Source organism: Gymnogyps californianus, chromosome 2, assembly GCF_018139145.2.
Source record: "Gymnogyps californianus isolate 813 chromosome 2, ASM1813914v2, whole genome shotgun sequence".
NCBI lineage: Eukaryota > Metazoa > Chordata > Aves > Accipitriformes > Cathartidae > Gymnogyps > Gymnogyps californianus.
The window spans coordinates 34,707,166-34,732,553 of record NC_059472.1 but is presented as its reverse complement, the minus strand read 5'-3'; the positions used below and the strand labels follow the sequence as shown (position 1 = coordinate 34,732,553).

General features: G+C 38.5%; 1 protein-coding gene across 1 annotated transcript in view; it reads right to left on the bottom strand.

Moving 5' to 3' along the window:
- Window positions 1-13,933: 13,933 nt before the first annotated feature.
- JPH1 (junctophilin 1) overlaps window positions 13,934-25,388 on the bottom strand; it is an 89,165-nt gene continuing 77,710 nt past the window's right edge. Inside the window, exons 4-6 of the mRNA XM_050891337.1 lie at window positions 24,418-25,079; window positions 16,127-16,222; window positions 13,934-14,247 (exon numbers count right to left, since the gene is read on the bottom strand). Of these exons, the coding sequence (XP_050747294.1) occupies window positions 16,142-16,222; window positions 24,418-25,079 (743 nt within the window). The 3' untranslated portion in view covers window positions 13,934-14,247; window positions 16,127-16,141. The remainder of the gene's footprint in view (window positions 14,248-16,126; window positions 16,223-24,417; window positions 25,080-25,388) is intronic.

Here is a 25,388-nt window from a genome sequence, read left to right as displayed (position 1 = left end):
TGGTCAGTATATCCTGTGTCTGACCAAAGTGAAGTGTCTGAAGTTTGTTTTTAATAGCTTTAGCTTGTCTCAGCTGGAGGGAGTCTCAGCATGAAGTCTCCATTTAAAGGCTGAAGCACAGCGTGCATGTGGGACAGAGCCTCCCCGCCACTGCCATGGATGGTATGGACAACCCCTTGTAGGATGGAGACAGAGATGAGTAGTTGGGGTAGTGTGAGACCTTCTAGGCAGGGGTGTTGTGCAACTTTGGTTGCTGTCACCCCTGCTGATCTTAGCTGGCCTGTGAGGTTGCTGGCCAAAGCTGCCCATCGTACCCCCTTCCCGCAGTGGAGATTATGAACCCCTTTGACTGGTTCCATTGCATGGATGGTCTTGTTCTGTTAATATGCTCCGGGTGCTGGAAGCAGCAGCCTCTTAGCTCAGCGGCAGGGGAGGTGGCAGGACTCACAAAGTGATTGAAAGTGCCAAGTATCAAAGCTGCAAGCAGAGAGTGCTGCTGAGCGTGAGGGGTTGCCATGCAAACTCCAATGCTTTGAGGTGTTGTAGTAGTATCGTGCCTTGACCACAAATTACTGCAGGCCCTGCGTAGGTCTGACCAGCCCGTGCTGATGTGCCTCCTGACTTGTGTGGCTCGCACTTCCAAAACACAGGCATGCGAGTCCCAACGTTCTGGCGCCCCGAGGACGAGCACCATTTCCTGTGTCACGCAGGAAACCCCCTGGTTGCTCTTTCACCTCATCCTAATGCGTAATGACACTATGTGCTTCCTCGCTCTCCAGCTGCCACCATAAACCTATTTTTGTTTCTGGCAGAAGATGGGGACTAGGCAGGCCCAAGGCTTGACTTCCACAAACCAGTTCCTGAGCAGCGCGTGGACCCGGCTGAAGGTCTGCAACAGGGCATACACCTTGGCCAAATCTCAACTTGTCACCTTTTCCCTCACAAAAAAATGAGCATTTTTGTAAGCTTTGTTGCATATTATTTTCTTATGGTTTGTAATTATTCTTATATGTTAGTGCTGCATATATACAGATGTAAAGATAAGTGAGAGAGAGCATTATTGTACTTATTTTTTTCACAGACTTTTGATGAACATTCCCTGTGATCCCTATTCTTGGAAGACCGGTCAAAGACCAAGATCAGGACATGTAACTGGACTCTGGTCCCGCAGAGGTTTGAAGGTGAAGCCCTGCGGTCCTGCGGCTCAGAATGGTTTAATTGACCCAGAATGGTTTAATTGACCCAGAATGCTGTCAATTCACAGCTAAAAAGGGGAAAGCCAGGAGTCAGAGGATGCAGTTAACTCAGCGTGATGTAACTGGAGGAGGCTTCGGGGACACAGGGAGCTAAGCAAGCTGTGTAGTGGGCAGCACGTGTGAAGGGCATGTTTCTGCTGAGAAATGAAAGCTAGTGCGGCAGGTGACATTAGAATAAGTCAGATCCCTGCGAGGTGTAAGACAGGTCGCAAAGGAGAATGCTGTATCGCAACGGGAAAGGGATAGAGAATAGTCTTGAACATACAGCCTGGTCAGCAGTGATAATACTGAGTGAAAAAGGATACTGTAGGAGCAAGGGAGCTGAAGATGGATGAAAAGACTTGGAGGTATGGAACATCATATGAATATCAAACTTAAGCGATAAGACAATTCAGCACAACAAGCCAAAGAGTAAGACAGAAATGTGCACAGCTATTTAAAAGACTAAAGAAAGTGAATTATTCTTCTAATTTACTCTTTCACTTAATATAAGAGCAAGCAGACACATCTGATGCCTAAGATACTGACAGTTTTAAACAAAATGAGCAGTTAGAAAGCATCTGAATTTGTACAATGGCTTATAAATTAGACCCAGATCCACCGATGCATTTAAACCTGATAGGCATACCTGTAGGTATATTCTGGTTTAATACTTGGGTTTATTATCCTAGTCTTTTTGATTAGTTGCTACTCTTGAGCATTTTTGTCCATTGGTAGTGGTTGTGCAGGTGAAGGGGATGTGGCCATTGCACGAGAGCCATTTGAGGCCTGAGATCTATTGACTTTATATTCTGCTCGTGAATCAGTGAAATCTCTGACACATAAAATAAATTATCTGAGACGTTAGGCAACTCAGCTCCTTTGGGTAGGTGTGCGAAGCCGGTCGTTAGATTTGGACGGGCAAATGGCTGGAGTGCTCGCCACATCATGGGCTGCGGGGAGAGAGGACTGACTCTCGCCAGCAGCATTAGCCTGAGCTCTCTGGCACACAGAAAGATAACTAGAGGAGACATGGGACTTGGGGTCACCCAAACTCCTACTACAGCAAGGCTGTGATTAATGAGAATATTCGCAGGGTTACTCAGCAGAAAAGAGGGAGCAGCACTCTCCTGCCATTGAACATACATAATTGATTACAAGAAGTAGGAAGAAATTTTCACTTTCTTGCTTCAGGATTTTGTTTGATACCTCTGGTATGGGTCCCCGCGATAATATTTCCTGCTTGCTTTTGTAGCTATTTAATTTAAGGTTTAAATGGTGAATATGCCCACTTTGTTGTATTGCTCTTTCTTTAAATGGTGTGTTGCAAGGGGCTAAGCTTTGAATGGAAGTGGTATATGGAGTCCCACTGGGCAGGACTGTTTCCATAGGTACTTTGTTAAAATGCAGGACGATGAAGGATCCCAGGCAGAAGCAGCAACCGGCATAGCGTTAGAAAATCAGGATACTGCTTTGAAGTTTCCTGTTTGACTAGACTGACATTGGCACAGATCCTGTTACTATGAAAAGGTGTAAAATCTGCAAAAGTCCCTACTCAAGAATTGAAATCTCATCAGTATCACATATTTTTAAATGACACAAACACGGAAAAGCTCCCGTCCCTCTCCTTTCAGTGAAATATGGGACCCTTTGCAAATGCTAGCCCAGATTTGTTAGCAGAAAGGCTTCAGTTTCTACTTCAAGGATGAGCATCCCAACGTTTACCATGGTGTCTGAGAGCTGTGGATTCTGCAAAGCCCTACTTGAATTCTGCTGAATGTTTAGGAGCAGATTTGTTAAGGATTTATTTTCCAAAGGTAGTGAAATACCAAAATTTGAGAGATTTAATTTAATTTCATTGTTTAATCTTGACTGAGATCTAATTTTTAAGGAAACAAGCTGAAAATGTCCTGTATCTGTCCCTTCCTCCCCAAAAGAGAGCATTCCTGTGTTTGGATAAATGTTTGTTTATTCATTTGTTGCAGTAACACTATGATTAAGCAGATGTTAATTACATCCTTCATGCAATTAAATTAATGTAATAAATGATCATCTATCTTTTCATTAGATTCCAAGTAATTATTTATGCCCTCATCATACTCTGATTTTGTTTACATGGTATAAAAGCTTAAATTTCCTAAGATTTCTGGTGAAAACTGTAAATTTGTCAGTGGGAGAAGGTAAGTCACATAATGTTTTGGTCTATGTGAACTTTTCAAGTGGATGGGTATTCGTTTTGAAGTCATACGATCCTGACAAGAATAGTGTCTGTGAAGTCAAGGAGAAACAACGTCTAGCATCTCGGTGTCCTTAAACAAGCTGTACATTTCAGTAAATATCAGAGATTTATTGGTGAGTCAGAGGGAGATGAAGGAAAGGCTAAGGTTAAGACTACCATTTGTAACTTTCAAATCACTAATGAGCAGCATGAAAATATAGCCCTTTGAAGTCTCCCAGGGTGAATGGTGTGAATGTTTACTATCAACCACTTCTGCTGCTTCTCTTTGGAGCTGTGCCAGCGCAGCACATTTTGCACCCATGTCCTAAGTGAAATCTGTCTCTCAGTAGTTAAGAGGAAAATCGGTGTAGAGTGGAACCTCTTGCATATTCAGTAATAAAATGCTACATTTTGCATTGCTGATCCACCTTTATTTTAAAGACTAAAAGGCCAAATTGTGTGAATCTCTGAAGAATGTGGAAAAACTCAGGAAGCTCAGGTGAGACAGGTAGACCTTAACATGTCAGGAGGAAATAAATGGCTCATGTTTCTGGGCTGGCTTTTCTACTTGCGTCATTCATCCAAAGTCGCTAGTCAACATTCTTTCAAAATCAAGAAATGTGTCCTTGTAGAAAACAGATCAGCTTGTAAGAGCTCCTGTCCAGCTATAGAGTAATTCTGTTTACTGCAACTGCATTTTCTACAGTTTATAAAAGGTATTGGTTAATCACTGTTACTACTGAATTAGAATATTAACTTTCTGTCTTATGTGATTTGAGTAATGCAACAAAGGTAGGTAAAAACGGGCTCTCTGATGTGGACGTGCCACGAGCAGCACCTGCGGCTTCCAGGAACAAAGCCTCTTCTTCAGGAAAGACCCAGTGTTTTCTTTAAGAGACACAGATTGCTAAGGATTTAAAGGTCGTTATGGAGCAATGTGTGCCAGAATGCTGTATTAGATCTGATCTTATGCTTGATTTCGATTACTTCTGCCATGGTGAGTGTTAAGGTTAGAAATATTGGAGTGGCATTTTAAAAAAAAACAAAAGGGAACTGTTAAGGGCAGAGGAGAGCAGGGCTTATCCCATTCCTAGTTAAAGCAGGTCTCTAAACAACAGTGGTAGCTCAGGTCTGCAAAATTCATTCATCTGTTTCATAAATTCTGGAAATAACAGAGTTATATCAAACAGGTTCAAGGATTCCTGTTATGAAAAGTGACTAATGCATTTTATTTGTTAGGCTCTGGGCAGTAAGAGAAATGCAGGAGGATGCAATCATACAGCCACGACGGACAACAGAACACCACTTTTCACATTTTCTTACCTTAGCTTTTCTCAGCTTTTCCCAGTGTCTCCACAGCATGTACTCCAGATGCATTTCAGGTCTCCACTGCTGTTATTATTTGGGATAATACCCCATATGTAATTCTGCCCTAGTTAAATATGCTAATAAAATTAATACGCTGTAAATACATGTGTAACTATCCCCCTTGGATATTTGATGTGCTCTGAAACAGGCTTGTGTTTAGTCCCCTGATATAATGAGAAGGTCTAGAAGAATAGGAAATAATAACATAGCCTGCAAGCTCATGTCATGCCAGCTATTTCGTGCCAAATGTTGTTCTCAAGCACCTGGCAAGCACAATTCATTCATTTTCCAAATGTCAGTGGCCAGCCAGCTCCTCAGGACATTCCCTCCCAACACAGGGACACTCAATAGGCGCAGTCGGACAGCTTTTGGCCGCCAGCCTTGTTCCCGAGCCACGTGCGCAAACTGTAAGGACGGAAGCGCCTCTTGTTTCTGTTTTTGTCTTGCAAGCGGCAACTTTTTCTGTTATCCTTCCTGTTTATTTTACTCCGCCATCAGTATTTCGCGGTATTTCAACGGGGCTTTGATAGATGCATATTTGGAATACTGAAAATACTCCGTAGGTGCCTAGACGCAACAACTGGTTTCTGCTGTGATATGCAAAATATTAATGGTATGCTGTAAGCACCTAGCTTTTGGGGGCCGGCACAGCTGTGGGAGTCAGGCACATGCGCAGATCTGCTGTACACGCCATTATTCATCACCGTCCTCTTCAGGATACAGTGCTCCAGACCCAGTGTCGGTGGGGCGAGCGTAGGTGTCAGGAGGCCTCTGTCCGCCAGCGCCTGAGCCCAGGGCGCTGCTCCACCATCTCCTGCTTTCCAGCAGAAAATGTATTTTCGGGCATTGTCAGCCTTGGTGACAAGGCTTCTTTCAGTTCACTATTTGGACGGAATAGGTCACATCCCAAGTCCTCTACTCTAAAGCTCGTACCTACAGTCGGCTGGCAGCTGTAAAGTTGTCCGAATAGTGAACTGAAAGAAGCCTTGTCACCACACAGAAGGTGTCCTCAGTAGGGTACTTGTGTACAGCCTGCCTAGCCAGCCTTTGAGATGCAGGCTTCAGTGGACATAATACGACTGTATACAAATGGTTTTTGAGGTTCTCTGACTCATAAATATAACCTAAAAGCACTTGTCATTTCCATCCAGATTAAATTCAAATAATGCTTCTTCCTATGCCTGAAAATATATTTTCTTCAGTGTTTTCAAAATCTCTCATTTTAGTGTGAAGAATGCGAGATGGGTGAACACAGGGTTTTGAAATGTCAGCCAATTAGCTAGTAGTCATAAGGTGAATTGAAAATGTTTTTCCTTCTTTTTTTTTTCTTCATAAGATGGCATCTCACATATCTGAACACTTAGCAGTCCGTATCTCTGGCAGCTGAAGCTATCCTTTTATTTTTTGTGTCAATCACTACAGACTTGCAATTTAAACAACTAGTAAAAACACTCTGATGCTTAAAATAAAAAAATGTTTGTACAAGTGGCCAGAAGCATTAATGATGATAGACTTTACAGCTGGCTATATGCTCTATGCATCCAGTATTTTTACTTATCTGGCAGCACAGGACTATAGAAGTGCTCAGTCTCCTTGGTAAAGGATGAAGCTCACATGTCCACGCTGAGTCTCTGAAATGCCTTTGCTGCCTTCAGGCTGCTTGATTGAGAGAAAAGGCCACTGTTACTGGCAGGAAAGAGTAAAACTGCTGTTTCTTGCTGTTTGAGAAGAAAAGACACTGGACGACAGTGCGTGTGCGCACGCGCGTGTGTGTTTAAAAAAAAAACCAAACCCCAGCCCCCTCCCCAACCCCGCCTTCCATGAAGAAGTGGGGCTTGGATGAAGCCCTAAATCCTCAAAGGTATGCAGGTGCCCACATAGCCTTTTGGGGACCTGGCATAAACTAATTAGCACTCAGGTAAATCAGAGGAGATTGAGTGAAGTCTGGTTTACTGGAAGGAGTCCTTGGCTAAAAGTTGTCCTCGATCCTGCATTTGTTCACCTTTAGGGAAAAGCCCATCCTTCCTCTCAGCGTGGTCAGGCAGGAGACAGGCTGAAAGGTGCATGGTCAGAGAGGGAATGCTGATGCTTTGGAGAACTGACATTTGTTTGGAAGGAGGGCTGTATTTATGATTGTGCCTTTTACTGGTCATGTTTTGTAGCCATTCACTCTGTTCATGTTAACATTTGCACTAGTATGTAGTACGGAGTAGTACTCTGGATGCAATTAAAAACGCATGCAATAGATAGCTTCTTCAAGGATAAGGGGATGGCAGTACCTGATTGCCAGCACATATGGTCATTGGTGCCAATGGAGCATTATAGTTTACTCTCCGGCTGAGTCATCTCCCCCTGAGGAAGTTGCATGAAAATAACACTTAACAAGGGTGATAAAGACTGTAGAGATAAAAGAGAGTGAAGAATCTGTTAGCAATATTTCTGTAGCAAGCAGATGACTGAATGTATTTCCAAATGTTACGTAATTTCTTGCGTGACTCACAACAACAGAGTCTATAGAGCATATGCAACATTTGGTACAGCAGCGAATCAGTGTAAATACCAAAAACATTTTTGTAGTCTTAGGAGATGCTCACGGAGAAGTAAACCTGCAAATTTGCATTAACATTCTTTCAAATGGGGAGCTTGTATGATTATATAGTGGTTTAATTTCTTTCTTGTTTTATCACATCTTTATTAATAGCAGGAAAATCCCATTGTATAAAGTATTTTTCTTAGAGCAGTTTTACACAAAGAGTCAATAAAATGTACTGCTACCATGTCTGCATTATTGACTTCTTTCGGTGGAACTCAAGCCAGCCTGCTGTAATAGCAAGCTGTTGTTTTCTGCAGGTTTTGGACACAGATGTTTTCCTGAACATTTAAAAAAGGAGGCCTCCTGATAACTTGAATTATTCCCACAATTTAAAAATTGTATGAAAGTCCATTGAACGTCTTCAGCTGAGAAAATGAAGGAGTTGGACACCTGTGCTGTCGTTGAAGACCTGATGCTTCCTTGGTGTTGCTTCTTGGGTCTTACTGGGGCTCCTAAGCCGTCTTTGTTGTGCTTCAGTGTGGTGTTCTTGCAGGACTGCCTGAAGCTTCCTAGCCCGCTTCCTGCTTGTACTCCTTCCTGCACCACACACCCTCTTCAGTTTAGCATTTGTGGGTTTTGGCCAATTATCTCCTTCGCTCATGTGTGCGTTCAGTCAAAATCCTCACATTCTTCTTGACTCTACTGCTCACGTTTTCTTCTTCCTACCATCTGTCTTGTCCTAACATCCTCCTACCTTATTTTTGCAGTACACCCTCCTTTGAAGTTTCTCTTCCCCCTGTGTAATTTATATGTTCCTGTAAAGAAGGGCTCATTCTCCAGTCCCCCAGCTCCTTCCCCTCACACCTCTGCCTAATGCTCAGATTCCATCACAATTAGCACAGAATCACATAAAATAGGCTGTAAGGGACACTCAGCACTCTTTCAGTCTGTAATCTTGTCCAGAGTAAAAATATACCGCACCTGAAATCCTACTGTTTCTGTAGTAAGCTAATTCAAAGACATTATTCTTACAATCAGAACATTTTTCTTCATGCCTAACTTGGATCTCAATTTTCATGCAATTTAGGTCCATCTGTTTTTGTCTTAATCCCCGTGGGCATGGAAAGCAGCTTTCTAGAGCAGCTGTTTGTGTACTGAGAATGGTTACTTCTCAGTCTTCTAACCCTCTTCATATTCCTATCTAACAAACTTCAGTTTCTTCTGTGTCTGGTAGCATCCATTTTCTTCGTATTTTTTCTCTCCATCAACAGTCCTTTTCCCTCTCTTTAACACCTATAGGTCCCCCACAGCTTCTCCTTTCCCCTCACTTCCTTCCCTTTCCCCATACTTTCTATTCTCTTCTGATTTCAGTTTCAACATTTCTATACCTCCTTGTTCCTAAATACTCGTTTCCAATCCTTCTGACAATGCCTGTTCTGCTGTATATCATGGGTGCATGTGGAGGCTTGTTGCAATCTATGCCAGGAATGTGTTGCCTTGGTATGGCAGGAATGCATGGAAGCCATCCGCTGTGATGTAAATGTCTTTCAATTACCTTCTCTTTGCAAAAAGTCTTTTTTAGTCCTAGCCCCTGTGAAATGCTGCTGGTGCTCTTCTGCCTTCACTGTTTCCATGGTAGCCGATCCCATCCTTTCGTGACTTTCTCATCAGTGGCCTAAACAAAATCTAGAACTGTCATAATTAAAATGGAAGGCAGTTTACAGTATTTTTGAAGACTGGGTGGTATTACATGATAAAAGTACTTGCAGCTAAAAATGGATAAGTAATTAAGCACCATTATCTTAAATTATGATACTTTCAGAGGTATTCTGTGGAACATGTCCTGATATAGTAAAATTGCAATGTTAAATACAGTTAATGACACTGTTCCAGAAGTACAGAACGTAATGGTTTAATTAACCCAGAGTTACTGCAGTCTGATTTTAACTAACTTTCCCCCCCCCTTCCTTAAAAGCACTCCCAGTTCAAGCATTTCAGCTGTGTGCCCTTGGAATCAGACCTGGATTTGGATTCTGACTGAAATCCCAGAATTAGAGCCTGTAGCTCCAACGGCTGATCCAAAATCCAGATCTAAATGCTTTCAACCTTTGGCATATTTGTAGGCCAGATTCAACATTTTCATAGGCTGCAGTTTTCAGCGCAATATCTGATTTCCTCCCGCTTCCCCCCTTCCCCTCCCTGCAAATGTCTTTGAGTAGTAACTGTGAGCTGTTCAAGAGCTGGAAAATTTTTAAACTTAGGTCATTAAGTGTAGACTAAGAACTTCAAATATAGGCAGCCATTCTCAAAAATCTTGGTCAAGATCTGTCTTTTGTGGTCTAACACAGTGTCTCTGCCAAGCTGCTATTCAGTGTACCACAACTTGGAAATTTGAGAAAGACATGTCTTCTCTCTCAAGTTCATGTATTGATCTCAAAGGAATTCAGGTACTGTCATGGATTAGCATACACATTATTATTGTGACAGATAACACCTGGAATTCTACTCTTTGACTATATTCTGTATTTTCTTCCAATTTGGATAAATCAGCATAAAAAAAAGCAGAGTTCAAAACCTATGGCTTAAAGCCTATAATTCACCTCTCTGTCATTTATTGCTCTTTACTTAATTAACATTGAAGCCACTTATGAAAGTAAAACCTAGTCCTTGTCTAAATGTATATGCCCCAATTTCCATAGAGCTGTCTGATTAATCAGTATAAGATATGGAGGAAGACATATGAAAGCTCAGGCAAGCGAGCAAAACCAAATTTCCAACAGAGGATGTATTTTATTCCATCTAACAATCCACATGTTTGTATATCGAGTCCAGAAATCATCCTACCACACCGTCCCAGTAAATCACAACCTTCAACAGGACTCCTTGGTCTTCTGAGTTGAGAATCAGCTTCAGCTGTACGGCCAGTCTTTTTCACAATCTTACTGTGGACATTTGTAGTGGAGTTCATAATCCAGTTGATACCAGACTTTTTTCTCAATGATGACAGCATTACGTTGGTTTCTACGAAGAGCCATTAGAAATCTCTGTGTATAGTGTTTTCAGTCATTTTCTTTTCTCTTCAATTCCCACACACTGTGTTTAAATCACTGTCCTGATACTGGAGATGGTGAGTACAGATTTGAAATTAGAATACAGTTGCATAAACCAGCATCAATAGCATGCAGAATACTGGACCAAATGAAAATCGTGACATGACACATGCAATTCGGTGTAGGACAAACTGCAAGAGAGATGGCTTCCATAGCCATAGAAAGCTAAACTCCCTGCTTAAACAAGCGTGCCCAATAGAAAAAGTTACTGGAGTAAGTGGCTGAAGTGTGGGGGCAAATGGCTGTGTGTGGGGAAAAGGACAGTAAGTTGAATTTGCTAGAGTTGGGGGGTGGGTGGGCAGTGAAGGATAAAAGATAATTAAAAAAATAGTGGAAGCACAGAAAAAATACAACCAAAACCATTTCAAGGGTGATAAGGAAAATCCTGTTCTTTTCCTTCACAGAAAAAAATTCAAAACCTTCCTCTTGGAGAAATGGCACTCAATACACTGCCAGTTTGCACCTAAAATCTCCTAGATAACCGGCCCCAAGTGATTGTGAAAAACATTAGCTGAAACAAACACATACTGACATGATGAAATTTAGATTATCAGGTTAAAAAAAGTCATCTGTTCCCTGCTTTTTTTTTTTCCTCTTTCTAGGAAACAAAAGGAAGAAACATGAGAGATTTTAACAAATTCTGTTACCAGCTTCATTTTTGGTATTGGTTTTATGGGGTGAGGGATTTGTTCAGCTGATACAGTGATGGTCACAACATAAACTGTTTAGATAGATGAAGTTTTTAATTTTTCCTCCTAGTCTAAAAGTCATTGACATTATAGACAGTTTTTCTTAAAGATGTTGTGTATGGAAATTATGTCTCTTATTTTGCAGTTTCTGCGTCCAGTAGAAAAAAAATTGAGATGGATACTGTAGATGGCTCAGCTATAGCATGTTGGCATACACAGCTTCTCGCTCAGACTTAACATAGTTTCTATTTTTCCTGTTTCTGTGAATATTAAATGAGTGAATGAGAAGACTACTTCATTTGAAAGGCTTATTTATTTTCCCTTCTCTTCATTTGCCTTGTTTACTGAATTACATTTCCATAGGAGAATGGTATGTAGAACTGTCTCCCCTGACTAAACAGTTCAAATGAGCTATGAGTAAAACCATTTAGATATAATTCACAACCATGTTTTATTAATAACAGCTAAGAATGTTACTGTAGCTCAATATGTAGTGAATTTCTGCAGGCTTTTATTGTTGCATCCACATTATTGTCAGAATCTTTTAATATTGCATAACTGTATCTTAATGGAGCTTTTAATAGAGATGTAATGTGTCATTAAAAGTTATGTAAATAACCATTTCAAGACTTTTAATCAAACGCTCAGAAAGAGGCTTTTACTCCTTTTAAAGTCAGCACTCAGTTGTATTAATCATTTTTTAACATACATCTGTATCTGAAAGGCAAGTGGTAGTCATATGTCATGAAATTTCTGCTTTCAAACCGAATCCCTCCTTTTGGAAAGCAAATGCAAAAGATTCCACACTCTTCGTGTTCCTTATTGCTTTTCTGATGGGAAGGCCAAGTAAGGACTATATGTACTAAGTAAAGAAGGGACTAGATACACTAAAAAGCAATGATAACAGATGATTGTTTTTCTTCAGCCTTTGGCACTTCAACATCATTCATTTGCTGGTTTTTCTGCGTATGCTATATCTATTGTTTAATCAAATAAATGGAGTTGCCCAAGAAATCAGACCTCAAATTCAAAGGTGAGAGCTCACTGCCTACTGGCATCTGTGGGCAAACACACAACTGTGCCAGGAGAAACTACTTTGCCTGGGAAAAAATTTCCTTGCACTGAACTGGGGTAAAATTTTCCATGCTAGAGAAAATCTTGGAGCATTAAGTTGCATTGTGCATTCATGGGTTTTCTTCCTTTAGGCAGAGCAGACGCATTCCCACGTAAACTCATTTGTAAGTTTACAAGGGATATAAACCACTGGTAAAAACATCTCAGAGAAGAAATGTCCACCTGCTTTCAGACACCATAGAAAAATTGTTGTATTTCTATGTACATGTTGATTTTTGAGAATTATGAACACTGATGGGCAGGGAAAGCTGTCATATTTCTCAGCTGATTATGAAAACTTTTTTTTCTTCCACTTTTGGACAAATCCTTTGCTTGTTGCTGTTAAGATTTATATATGCCTGAGTATATTATCACATTCATAGAACTTAAGAAATATTTCATGTCAACTTTACTTTCATTATTGAACATGTTATACAACGTGGATCACAAAATGTCAGAGAAGAGCTGTCTCAGTGAACTTGACTTTAAAATTTTCTGGCATTATAGGTATTTCTGTTTATTTTTCTTGAAAATGTATTTGTCCCTACTTGAAGAGCCAAAAATTTTCTTTAGGGAGTGGGTTATTGTGTAGAAAATATAAATTCTTAAAGTTAAACTTCATGCTGGTAGAATTATTTTAAAGAATACAACAGTAACAATTACTTCCTAAAAATATGTTTCCATTAAATAGGAACTACTGAGAAAACCTGCTCTCCTTTTCAACTAAACATTAGGATTTCAGTACAGTTGGCTAGTAATCTGAACTGGAATCACAGAAAGTAAAATTCTCAGCTGGTTTACTAGTTCAGCAAATGCGGTGGCTTCAAGACAGTTGTAATGGTGAATTTTCTCTGTGTACAATATTGGCTCACAAACTTCATGTTAATTTTGAATCTATGAAGACCTTGAGAAGGAGAGAAGTCTAAAAAAGTTGTTGATTCACTTACAAGAACAGCTGTTAATGGTCCAGTCACTCACTCATTAAAACAAGATTGATTAAACCATCCCTGTAGTGGGAATATAATTTAAGATACTAAATCTATAACGATACAAAAGTCCTGTATCAGAAGATAAAAGAAGACACATAAGGAAACTTGACTTTTTTTTTTTTTTTTTTTTTACTTTTAATTGTTTCCCAGAATCATTTTGTTGAAAATAGTAACTCACAATGATTTCAAAGGGGCCAGGACTTCACCCATCTTCCTGCTTCACTCCTCGTTTATTGAATTTGTTAGAAAAATTGTTTCCAGAGAGTGAACAAAGTCATTCATAAACAGGAAAAACTAGTCTCAAACTCTATTAATAATGAACTTATTTTTATTAAAGCAAATACAGTTGTGAAAACTGTACATTGTACATTTTGGGTCAAGAATTATAAATAGAGAAATTCATAGATAAAGAGTTCATTCTTTGACAGCAAGAAACTTTAAATAGACAAAATGACATTATTAAGTACATTGGCAGGCTTCATTGTGCTGTCCAAAATGTAGTGTACAGTATAACAACCAATTATAAATAGCCTTTCATGTAAAATACAGCTGTGCACATTTTAGAAAAATACCAACAATTTGTTTGAGCTTTGTTTTAAAAAAGCTTATAAATGATACATATTTATAAATGGTACTAACATGCTTACTTAAATTTATAAACATTTTCATAAGCTTTGTTAACCATTATTTCCAGAGCATAAAGTATTTTAAATAAACATTTAATAGGAATTAAATACGTCAGTTACAAAATTACCTCTCCATGTAAGGAGACAGGGGGCGATTTCACTGTTGGATGGAACATTTTGTCCATTATGTCAAGGCTTACACAGTAACTTTTAAAATCTTGTTCTTATTTAAAAATTACTTTCCTAAAGTTAAAACACAATTTAAACTTTTTTAAAAAATAAATATACAAGTTTTATTTTCATTTGCTCTCTTTCTGCTTTCTTCTTTATCCACACTGGTCAAAACACAGGATTCTCAACATACTTCTGTAAAAAACACCACGGTGTTACTGCCCTGCTCGGAGCTGCTTCGCTGCACAATATTCAGTCCATACCTACGTTACTTTAATATGCTGCATCAAAAGATAGCTAATGTACGTTGTAAGAATGTTGCCCATTAAACCATGCAAACACTTAGAAAGTTTACAAACAGGTTCAAAAACTATATTGTATGAAAGATTTTCTAATAGAGATAAAATAAACCCTAATACAAGCCCTTTGCTTTTTGTAGCTTTCAATTAAAATATTTACTTGCCAAATGATCACACCACATATTTTCAGTAAATAAGCATGCTTTTGATTAATATAGGGTACAATAATTACAGTATAATGGCACATAAAAAGAAACATGATCACATCATTTGAATAAAGGGCTGTGAAACTACTTAAGACAAACTTTCCAAATGAAAAATTCTGAGGCTTTTTTAATGCTGAGGTAAAATTATAAATGGACTTTAAAGACACTGAAGGCATCAAATCAATAAACAATCACTTAACATTTCTAAACGCTCTACCTGAATGTATTCAACACAAATCTAGTATTTTAAAATTATGATAATTTATTATGAGCATTAGCTAGCTTAACTGTCATTGGCATTAATGTGCACTCAGACAAGACTTTATTTTAACCGCTGGCAAAATACCTCAGTGTTGAAACATAATAATTCAAATCACCAATTACCACAGCACCAGAATTTAAAAAAAAAAAAGAGGAAAAAAAAAAAAGGAAAAAAAGTCAACATGCAAACCCTGTATCTCGTGTTTCTTGGCTTATTCTGATATTCCACCTCCTGTTTAGAATGTGCTGATATCAACTTAAGATTCTTATTCTTTTATTATGAAAAATTTTGCTCGCTATTGGCATGAGCATTTGAGCACTTTAGGAAGATATCAACATCTTTAAATTTTGCAATCATGGTATATCACTTGCTAAACCTTAAAGCAAAACGGCTCTTCAGGTTTAGGAAAATGAATTTAAGAATTTTATCTTCGGATTAGAAAAAGAGATTTCATTTTCTGCTTCTTCTGCTAGGCAGAACTGGTAGCTTTCTCCAGGTTGGACTAGACACTATGTTATGGCTATACATCAGATTTCATAAACAACGAACGAACAGAATCATGCACAGGCAAATGAAATTCTATCTCCCAGAACACTGCAGGAGATGTTAAAAGCAGCAGGTAATGGAATAAGACTGGTGACTGATGCTGCTAACTATTTCTTCTAATGAGATAGGAGTGAACGCTGGAATCACTTCCACAGCAACAGAATCCTCTGACCACATTCCTCTGGCAGTCGTTTTCCCATCTCCCCACTAAAAACATCAGACGGTAAAATAGTAAGGCAGCTGTTAGCTTCCATCAACAAAAAGTGCAGCTCCGTACATTTCCAGTTTAGTCACACTCTGCTGGAACAGATGGAGAAGCCAACGCACTTCACTGGCGGGGCTGCTTCAGCAGATTATTTTGTTTGTTTTCCAACATGGCTGCTTGCTTCAGCTTTCAGAGGACCCCAAAGCCACGAGCCATCAGCAGAGAAACTGATCTGGGCCCCTGGCTGAATTTTCCAAGTTTCATCTCTCTTGCGTCCCATCCTAATTCCAAGCCTCCTTCCCTGTGTCTGAGTATGACAGGTGCCATTTAAAAGGCTGATGACACAACTGCAGAGAACTGTGGGCTAACACCACTAGTTGTCATGACTTCACTGAAGGGTCAAAACAGTTACATTATTAAATAACTATGTTGAATCACATTCAGGCATAGCTAAAATTAAAGTAGGGAACATTAAAAGTATGCAAAGAAATTAAATCTTTGTCATTTGAGGTGGGGTGGAGATGGTGATTTTATATGAAAACAAGACCTTTCTTACCTTTCCTAATTCCAATCAAGTTAGAAAATGGACAAAAAGAATGGCTAAACCAATATTCAACAGCATTACCAGGGCGATCATGACTGAGTTAGGGCCCTGAAAATAAAATAAAGATATCAGAATTAATGCAACCTTCTACACAGTGCACAGCAATGAATATGACCTGGCTTTATCATTTCTACTGGTTTTGACCTTGCTCTGAAGGATTACCTAAATATTAAAGATACAGACTCTGCTCCTGAAACACAGCCATTACCCTGGGTATTCAGGTGAGCTAAATATCATCTGTGTGAAAATGAGCTAGATAAATAAATACAGGTGAGAGTATATTATTACACTGTTCTTAACCACACTGAGATTAAACCATCTGACAAATATGACTGCATAAACAAATGAAAACAAATACATCAACACAAAACCAATATCAGCTTAAAATAAAGCAAAACAAAGAATTTGAACTACTTCAGGAAAGCTGAAGTGCTGCTCTTCATCCTTAAAGTAGGTTCCTTCTCTAATTCCAACCTGTTTCAAAACAGACATGACAATGTGTTTTACGAAAAGAATACCCTTTTTTTGATAACCAAAGGGGAAAAAAAAAGTTACTTACCATTGCACTAACATACCTAGCAATGTTTCCATTACAGATTAAAAAACAATTTTACACTTGCAAAATTAAACTTGTTTTGATTTACTCTGACACTTATCTTACAGACCTATGTACTGAAGAAATGAAAAGTCAAAGTACTCCTTTCCTTCCTAGCTAGAGCTAAACTTGGTTAGAAAACTTAATCATTACATAATTTTAGTCTTTCTGTGAAGCCAGAGAACAAAGTTTTTAATTATTTTCAGCAATTTTGGATAATTTTTTAAAACATGGATGCTTTCTAATGAGCAAATTGAAATAATGTCCTGAACAGATGGAAATTCTCAATTCTTCTGTTCTCCTCTGAACATATTTGGTTTCCTACAACATATTTTCACAAAGATTTGTATACGCTTATATTTTAAGGTTGCACATTTACTGTAAGTAGAAACAGAAAAACTCTTCACTCAGACAACACTTTCCTAAATCACAAAAAAGTCCACCAAAAAATCTCTGCAGAAAACGATCTTCTGAGCTACATAAGGATCACTGGCTTGCATAAGAAGGTATATATTTCATTAGAAATGACATAATTTTTTTCATGTTCCACATGAGGCATGCCTTGCAGAAGTTCATTATGCTTCCTGACAATGCTAACATTAGCTATATAATTTCTGGAATGCTAAGGTGTAAGAACTTGCTATTATTAATTTGCTGCAGCAGTGTAACTGGGAAGCTATTGAATAGTACTTGTGTCATTACTGTATCACATGCTCTCATCCTGAAACAGTCTCATTAAACACTTTCTACCAGAACACACCTTTACACAGTAGTTAAGATGGCAGGCCAGCTGTGGACCGCTAAGTTCTTCAATAAGTCACAAAATATGTTATGTCAAGTACTCCTTAAATCTCTGGGGAGTCTAAACGCAGTCAGCACCTCTATCCATAAAGGCCATAAAGTTCCCTTTGCACCTATTCAGAGGTATCTGTTCACATGCTGAGGAACTAAGTGTTCAAGTTCAAACAACAATTGAGACTATCAGGATGCTAGTTAAATGTTGCCATAGGGGTAATAGTATTGGCAGCAACATTCACATTTTGCTTAATGGCAGAATGTCTAAACTCTTCACTAGGAAATTGAAGACTAGGTTTAAGGTCACCTTAGTCAAAGGGATTCTGAATAACAAGTTCCCACTTACCAGTGGTATGTTTTAACCATCGGGTCACAGAACAGAAGTGGAACCATGTTCCTTCCTTCTTACTGGAAGTGAGCCACTATGTGCCAAAGAACATGAGACACTTGGTGACAGAGAACAGGCATAAAAGGAAAGCATGACTCCAGATATGGTTACGTTTCTGACCACAGCACTGTAAGCAGCCTCGCTGTAGTAGTGTGTAACTCAAGGTTAATTTCTTCTTTCTCTTTTCTGGCACGGTCACAATTGTGCTAGCTTGGGTACTTACGTGCTTTTCTACCGTGACGGAAATCCAAGTTCCCATCAGGATTCCCACCAAATGCATTTGGCAATTGTGAGATTTATGCATGAAAGCCATATTGGAAGACTTTGAGCAATAAAACATGTTTTACTTGAAACAACAGCTACTTTGAGAATCCCTCCGTTTGGCTGTCTTGGAATGTCAGTGTCAACACCCCTAGAGTGAACCTTCCATTTAATGACTTCTTTTCCAAAAAAATCCCAGAATCTCATGACAAACAAGAACAGTATATACATGCTAATGTTACATCTCTCTCTACAGGAAGTGTGATTACACTATTAATTTCCACTAAGATTTGGATTCAGCATCTTTCTCTCTGGTGCTGAGACACTGGAACAGGTTGCCCAGAGAAGTTGTGGATGCCCCATCATCGGAAGTGTTCAAAGTCAGGTTGGATGGGGCTTTGAGCAACCTGATCTAGTGAAAGATGTCCCTGCCCATGGCAGGGGGGATGGACTAGATGATCTTTTCTTTAAATGTCCCTTCCAACCCAAACCATTCTATGATTCTAATAAGGACTCCCTGTGTGATCAAAATCAGGTCAATAGTTCCTTTATAGTTTGGGATCCCACCTAAAGATTTTACAGTTATACGGCACCAGGAATTGCAAGGAACTGTGAAGGAGATCATTGCCTAATACCATTAAAATTCACTGGGATTTGGCCATCTAATGTTTTGCATATTTGAAAATAACATCCATGGAAATCAAGTTGATTTACTACTACTGAAGAAAAATTTGGACCTATGGGGACTTCACAGGAGCCAGGAACTCATTCATTACCTGAAATATATCCTGAAACAGCATCCTGATAGCTGCAAGACAGCTTTTGGCTGAATGGCAAGTTGGGACTGAGCTCAAACAGCAACTCAGTATCATTAGTGCACAGTCTTACAGAATTATGCTTGGTGGAGGGGGAGGGGACTTCTCTATTGATGCATCTGTCAGTCAGGTTAGGTATAACAATCTCACCACAATAACATTAGATAAATTAGGCTAAAAAACCTAGGGACTATGGTCTGAATCAAGAAATCTCATCTACAAAGACAGAAGAAAGTGACACCTTAAGAACTGGGTTGTTGATTTTATATGAAGATCAAAGAAAAATGTGTTATCTGTTTATGATAATGAGTCTATGCTTCATACAAAGAAGTAAATCTCATCTCCTTTGGCCTGCTATGTGCATTTTGTTTCCTCTTCTGATAACTACAACTTCCAGCCCAAAGCAGAATTTCCTGATATACTAAAAAATGATCAAACAATATTTGTGGAGCACATGGTTATTATGCAATAAATTACTACCTGTTTTGTAGACACCTATGAAATGAGCATTTAATGCTTTAAGACAAATACCATAAATAAGACTTTAGTGTCCTGCAAGGGCTTAAAATAGCAAAAGCCAAAATTAGTCTGAACAGTCCAAGAGTGACTAGAACAGGTGCACTAAAGAAGCTGTAGTAGAAAAACTCCAGTCCTGCTTAAAAACTGCCCTTTCAGCTTCTAGTAAGTCAGACACTTATGTAGCTAAAAATAGAACCATACGATTAGTTTTCATTTGGGGAGGGAAAAAAGTTATTTTCCTAAAATGTAGTGCCAGGAAGTATTAAGACTAGTCTTGTAATCCCATTGCATTAGGAATGCCCATTAAATTTAGCATGAAGTTCTTGCTCGGAGGTTTTTTTTAGGATCAGGCAAATACTGATCTATTTTTCTAACATCATGGTAGTTATATTCCTTACTAACTGGATGTTAAGTGAACAAAGAGATGAGAGTAGAAGCACACTGGGTAACATTCAGGAAAACATAATGATTTTAGATACAGGTAAAAACCAGACTAAACACTCTGCGTGGCTTAAAAATCTTTACCTACAAAACTAAAAAATGACAATATAGTAGAACACTTGTGCCTCGGCTTGGACCTGACCTAGGGCAACACATGGACACATACCGGGCAAATAAAATGTGTATTCATGAATGTACACTACAATAGTATTTTTTGGAATTCAATCCTACTTTTTACCCAAATCCAAGACAATCTCAAATTAGCTCGTATTCAAGGTGGGATAGCAGCATGCAAGCTGATACTGGGGCTAGAGGCTGCTAACGAGCAATTAGAAACAACAGTTAGTACTGGTTTGTGGTCAAGTGTCTCTGCACACTTCACACTGTGGTAATTATAAGGTGATTTGAAGGTGCCTAATTCTCAGTGAAGAAAGGATGATTTACCTCTCATTTATTAGGGTAAACGCCTGCAAACAGATAGCTATTTTGGAGCAGCTGACAAATGGTGACTTTGTCATCATGCTTTATGCATGTTTTCACCTTGATAAAACGATGACTCTTTCTTATGAAAGAGTCTGAAATAATTTTAAACTTTGATTTTTGAACATTAGAAAATAAGTATATAAACACATTTATATGTGTGGCATAAGAAGTACGTGCTGATATTTTTCAAGTATAATGCCAGAAATGGGGATATCTAGAGAATCAATACTGTTCCTATAACTTAACTTATTGGACAGATGACATTCAATGACATTCTTAAGGATGTAACAGATTCACAGAAAATATGAAACATGAATTTGATTACTAAAACAGCTGCTGCAGACTTTTCTGTAAATAAAGTTGTTTGAAGTTCTTAATCCAAATGAAAGTTTATGTTTCATTCAGATGGGAGAAATGGCTTTGATTTCTCATGGAAGATACATGGAAGGAAGAACTGGAAATTTTACATTCTGTATCTATGTTCTTAATGCATTATCACTGGAAACTTGGAAAAAGCACAGCACAATTTTATACAGCGCTTTCAGATAATCTAATGAAAGTGCTCAATATGTTACAGATTCATTTTTGCATTCCAGAAACATGTTTTCTCATTCTCTTTTCATGAGAGTGAGAGTTCTTTTCTCTTTATATTCCTTAATAAATATATTTTTAAACTTTTATGGAGGATCTAAGGCAGATTTACTTTCAAACCACAACAAAATCATTTGTCAGGATGACTATAAAGCAATTGCAATTACTGACTAAAACAAAATAATTCCCCAGTGCAGCCCTAGAATTCTGAAGTCTCAACATTCAGAAGTGTTTGAGATAAAAAGAAGCACAAGTACACTAATCTGGCTTCTCCTCAGTAACTGCACTCTAAGGTTAGCCCCTGCATAACGGCAGCACACTACTGAGCTCAGTCCAGGAGCACTGCAGAACAGGCTACTGTTTTTCTGAAGTTGAAAGGTGATAGTAAAAATTAAAAAGAAAAGTATCCAGGCAATGTTAACAGTCATTCTGTACTCTCTCCCTCAGTCTGCTAGGCCAGTAGGCTACTCCTTTCTGCTTTAATTGGTTTAGGTTTTTTACTCATTTCAGCATTTTAAAGAAATAAGCATGTAGGAAATTTATTCTATTAAGGCAAATTTCTAGACACATATGGAAGACATCTTTGAAAAAAACACGTACGTCTACATATATCTTAAGATGCTGTTATATTAAAAATGAGTTCCTAAAATCTACCTTCCTTCCTTATCGAAATGCTGATAATAGGAATAATGCAATTACAGTGCTCCAAATGAAGCAGACAGACAGTTCCCAGATGACCTGTAATATCAGTAAACAAACAGTAGCTAATGTACAATATCTCATCACTTTTCCACCTTTCCTGATAACAGGCTATAGGTTCATAGTCCTTATCCTGATTATTCTAGAAGGTCAATAAACTGCTGTTTAGATGCCCTACTTGGTTTCTTAAGGTGAAGACTCCCTCAGCTCAAAACCATTATTTGGTTTGGATGGAATGTAGGAAAAATAAGGACTATTTCTAGCCACTTATTTTCACCAGAGCTGAACAAAAAATTCCAATTCAGGCTAAAATTCTGTGCATGCTCACTCAACATTTACAAGCCTGACAGCTTTGTGTTACCCTACATAGGAGTCATATCTGTGAGATTTGAAAGGTTAAAGGGCTGATATCAGCTGTAATACAGATTTGCAGATTACAAAACCACTGTGAACATCTACTTTGATCTGCACGAAACGGAATACAAGCTTCCTGCTGAACTAGAGGATATCATCTTGGCAAAATGCTCATTATCAAACTTCAGTGACGGCTCCAAGAACTCGGCATCTGAAAACTGATGTTACATTCAACTAATACCATTAAAAGCAATTTAAAACAAGACTTTTATCTAAATCTGCCTAGCTGTTGGATCTTCTTACACATTTGCCTGTTAGCTTGGGAAATTATTTTATAAAGTGTACTTACAGAAAGTGATTTAATGTGTCAGATTTTTTTGCCTTGAATCTTTCATTGTAAGAAATGTTCTAATCATTCCTGCAGCTCTTCGTGAGACTTTCCCTTAAGGTTTTTTTCATTTTAAATCCCTGATTTATGGACACTGTATTTTATTCCAGAAGTGGTTGCACCAGTGCCAAAACCAGATAAAACAGTCTCCCATGTACTCTTGCTTAATCTTTCCTGTTGATAAATCTAAGGATTATATTAACATCTCTGAACAACAGCAGCAGACTGGGAGCTCATGCTCAGTTGCCTCTCTTGCTCCTGATCCACCAACCTTTTCCAGTTCCGATCCTGCATGGCTAGGCTCTATTAACTGTCTTTCAATATACAATCTTATATTTTGCTGTGCTGCACATGGATAATTATACTTGCATCTTCCTTAGCAGCTTGTATTGGTGATCTGTTGTCTTCATTATTTATTAGTTTCCTGGTCTCTGTATCTTCTGTAAACTTCATGGGTAATACTTTTGTCCTCTTCCATGTCATTAATAAGAATGTTAATAAAATAGAGCAGCAGAATTAATCCAAGAATGACCTCACCAGAATAATACCAAATTACTGATGTTTTTCTGATTTCTTTTTGAGAACCATCAGTCAATTTTTAAAAAATTATTTTAATGTGACATTTAGCCTTTGCATTACTCTGGCTTCCTTGTCAGAATAAATAACTGTGTAAAAGCAAATCAAGTGACCTTCTTGATTGAGGATATGATTCCTCTGTCACACCTGAAGATGTCAAACTTGTTTGACAAGATCTTTTACAATGCATGTTGGTTGGAAAATCTTACACCTCTTTATTTTTAAATTCTTTATTAATGAAGTCTGGTGTCAATTATTCAACTGTTTTGCCTGAGATCAGTGCTAGGCTATCTGGATCTCATTAAATGGGTCATTCTGTTTATCCCATCAATAATGACACACTGTTTTTTTTCTACTGGAGTACCAAAAATCATTCAAAGAAACAATGCTTATAAAAAAGAAACATTATAACAATTATCTAGACCTTTTCATTCACCAGAAGTTAACTTTAGGATCTACAACTAACATTTTCCTGAGTTTCTCTTGGACCAGAAATAATTTTATCATCATCAGAGATTCTGAATTCAATAACCTGGCTTTTTCTTCTAACATGGAATAGAAATGCTATTAGTCATCTCTCCTTTTCTGCATAACTATTGATAGTTCTATTATTTCTAAATAATAATGAGATTCAGATTCACACTGATCTGAATGTCTAGTTTTAAAACTCCTTCTCCATTTCCTGACAAAAAAGAAAGTAAAATTTTTCACGTCACTGTAAAACACAAGCATTGTTAGAAGTATGCATTTTACAACAGTTTATATTTTGATGCAAATTGCCTGTTTTTAGAGCCTACAATCAACACAGAGAAGAAAATGAAAACAGGAGATTGTCTGGACTGTGTCAGACCACAGGCCAGCATCCTGTCTCCAACAGTAGTCAAAAGTAGACCTTTGGGGAAGAACTTGAATATAACTCCCGGTACTGCCCAATTATCCACTGAAGTACAACGAACATTGTTTTGGGGGAGGGAATATATATATATGTATATCTGCAAATATGTATATACATGCACCCAAAATGCACGTATATACATATACACACACATTAATACACACACTAACACACTTTTGTGTTTATGGATGCAATAAGGGATTGGTGTTTCAAAGTCTGTCAGTATCTGGCTATCAACTATCCCTTCCCAGTTTTCAAAAAGGATAATATAAAGGACTGGAATATTTGTTCCTCACTCCAATCTGGTGTAGTGGGTTCTAGCTATCAGACTGTATCCAGATGAAGATTTGACAGAAGTGAGCTTTGCCTGTCTTTAGGCTGCAAAGCTCAGCACTAGGAGGCAAAAGGGCAGTGAAAGTGAAAAAGTTTCTTGCAGTACTCACCGAGCTGTTTTCTACTTCTTTTTCCACTGCTGAATGTGACTCATTATTAGCTGGGTTCTTTGGTGCAGCAAATTCTGGTTTCTTAATTTTTGTGTCAGGTTTGTTTTCTTTGGCATCTGGCTTAGCCCCAGATCTAGCAGGACTTGGCTTCTGTGAGGGGGGTATCCGTGCAAGTGTTGACGGTGATGGGTTGACATATTCATCTTCTTCCCTGAGCTCCTGTGGAAGCACTGTTGGATTCATTTTTACATAATAGCCATGGTAGTGACCATGCAGCTCCCCATTCTCTGTGCTGATGGGATTGTGATGGGCTGAAAACTTTGGCTGGTGTTTCACAGCTACTTCCTCCTTCGTTGGTGCTTTTGAATGTAAAGGCTTGTTAATTGTGGGTGTTATATTCTCAGTGGCTAAAAGCTTTTTTTCTTGACTGAGTCTTGCCCCAGAAGTGGAGCTTTGCCTTTTCAGTTGTTTTGAAGGAGAAGGCTCAGAAGAAACAGGAGGACTATGCCTTGGACTTGCTTCTGGGGTTCGAGGGGGTGTAGTACCTTTTCGATAAAAGTGAGGTGACTCTTTTGGGGTAGGTGGTTTTTCCTGAACTTTTTCTTCAGATTTTTCTTTCACCTCCATTCCTTCTTGAAATTTTTGTTTGATATAATCAGGGCCTGAAAAATAGTATAATAGAAATATTATGATTAAAACAAAAATAAGACTTCACGGTAAAACTATTGCATTGGGATGTCAGTCTGGACTGCCTTGCTAAAATGCTGGCAGTGGCCGGTGTTACCAAAAATTCACTGACACTCATAGCAATTTACTCTAAATCGCTCAGTAGTTGAAGTTAATGTACTTTTTGGTAATTGTTGGGACCACTTACTAATTTGGTTCAGTCACTTTATGTCTTCAGTTTTGCAAAGGGTCATAGGACATAAATTGCCTCTGAGTGAAGTCTGAGGGACTGAAGACTGACTTAC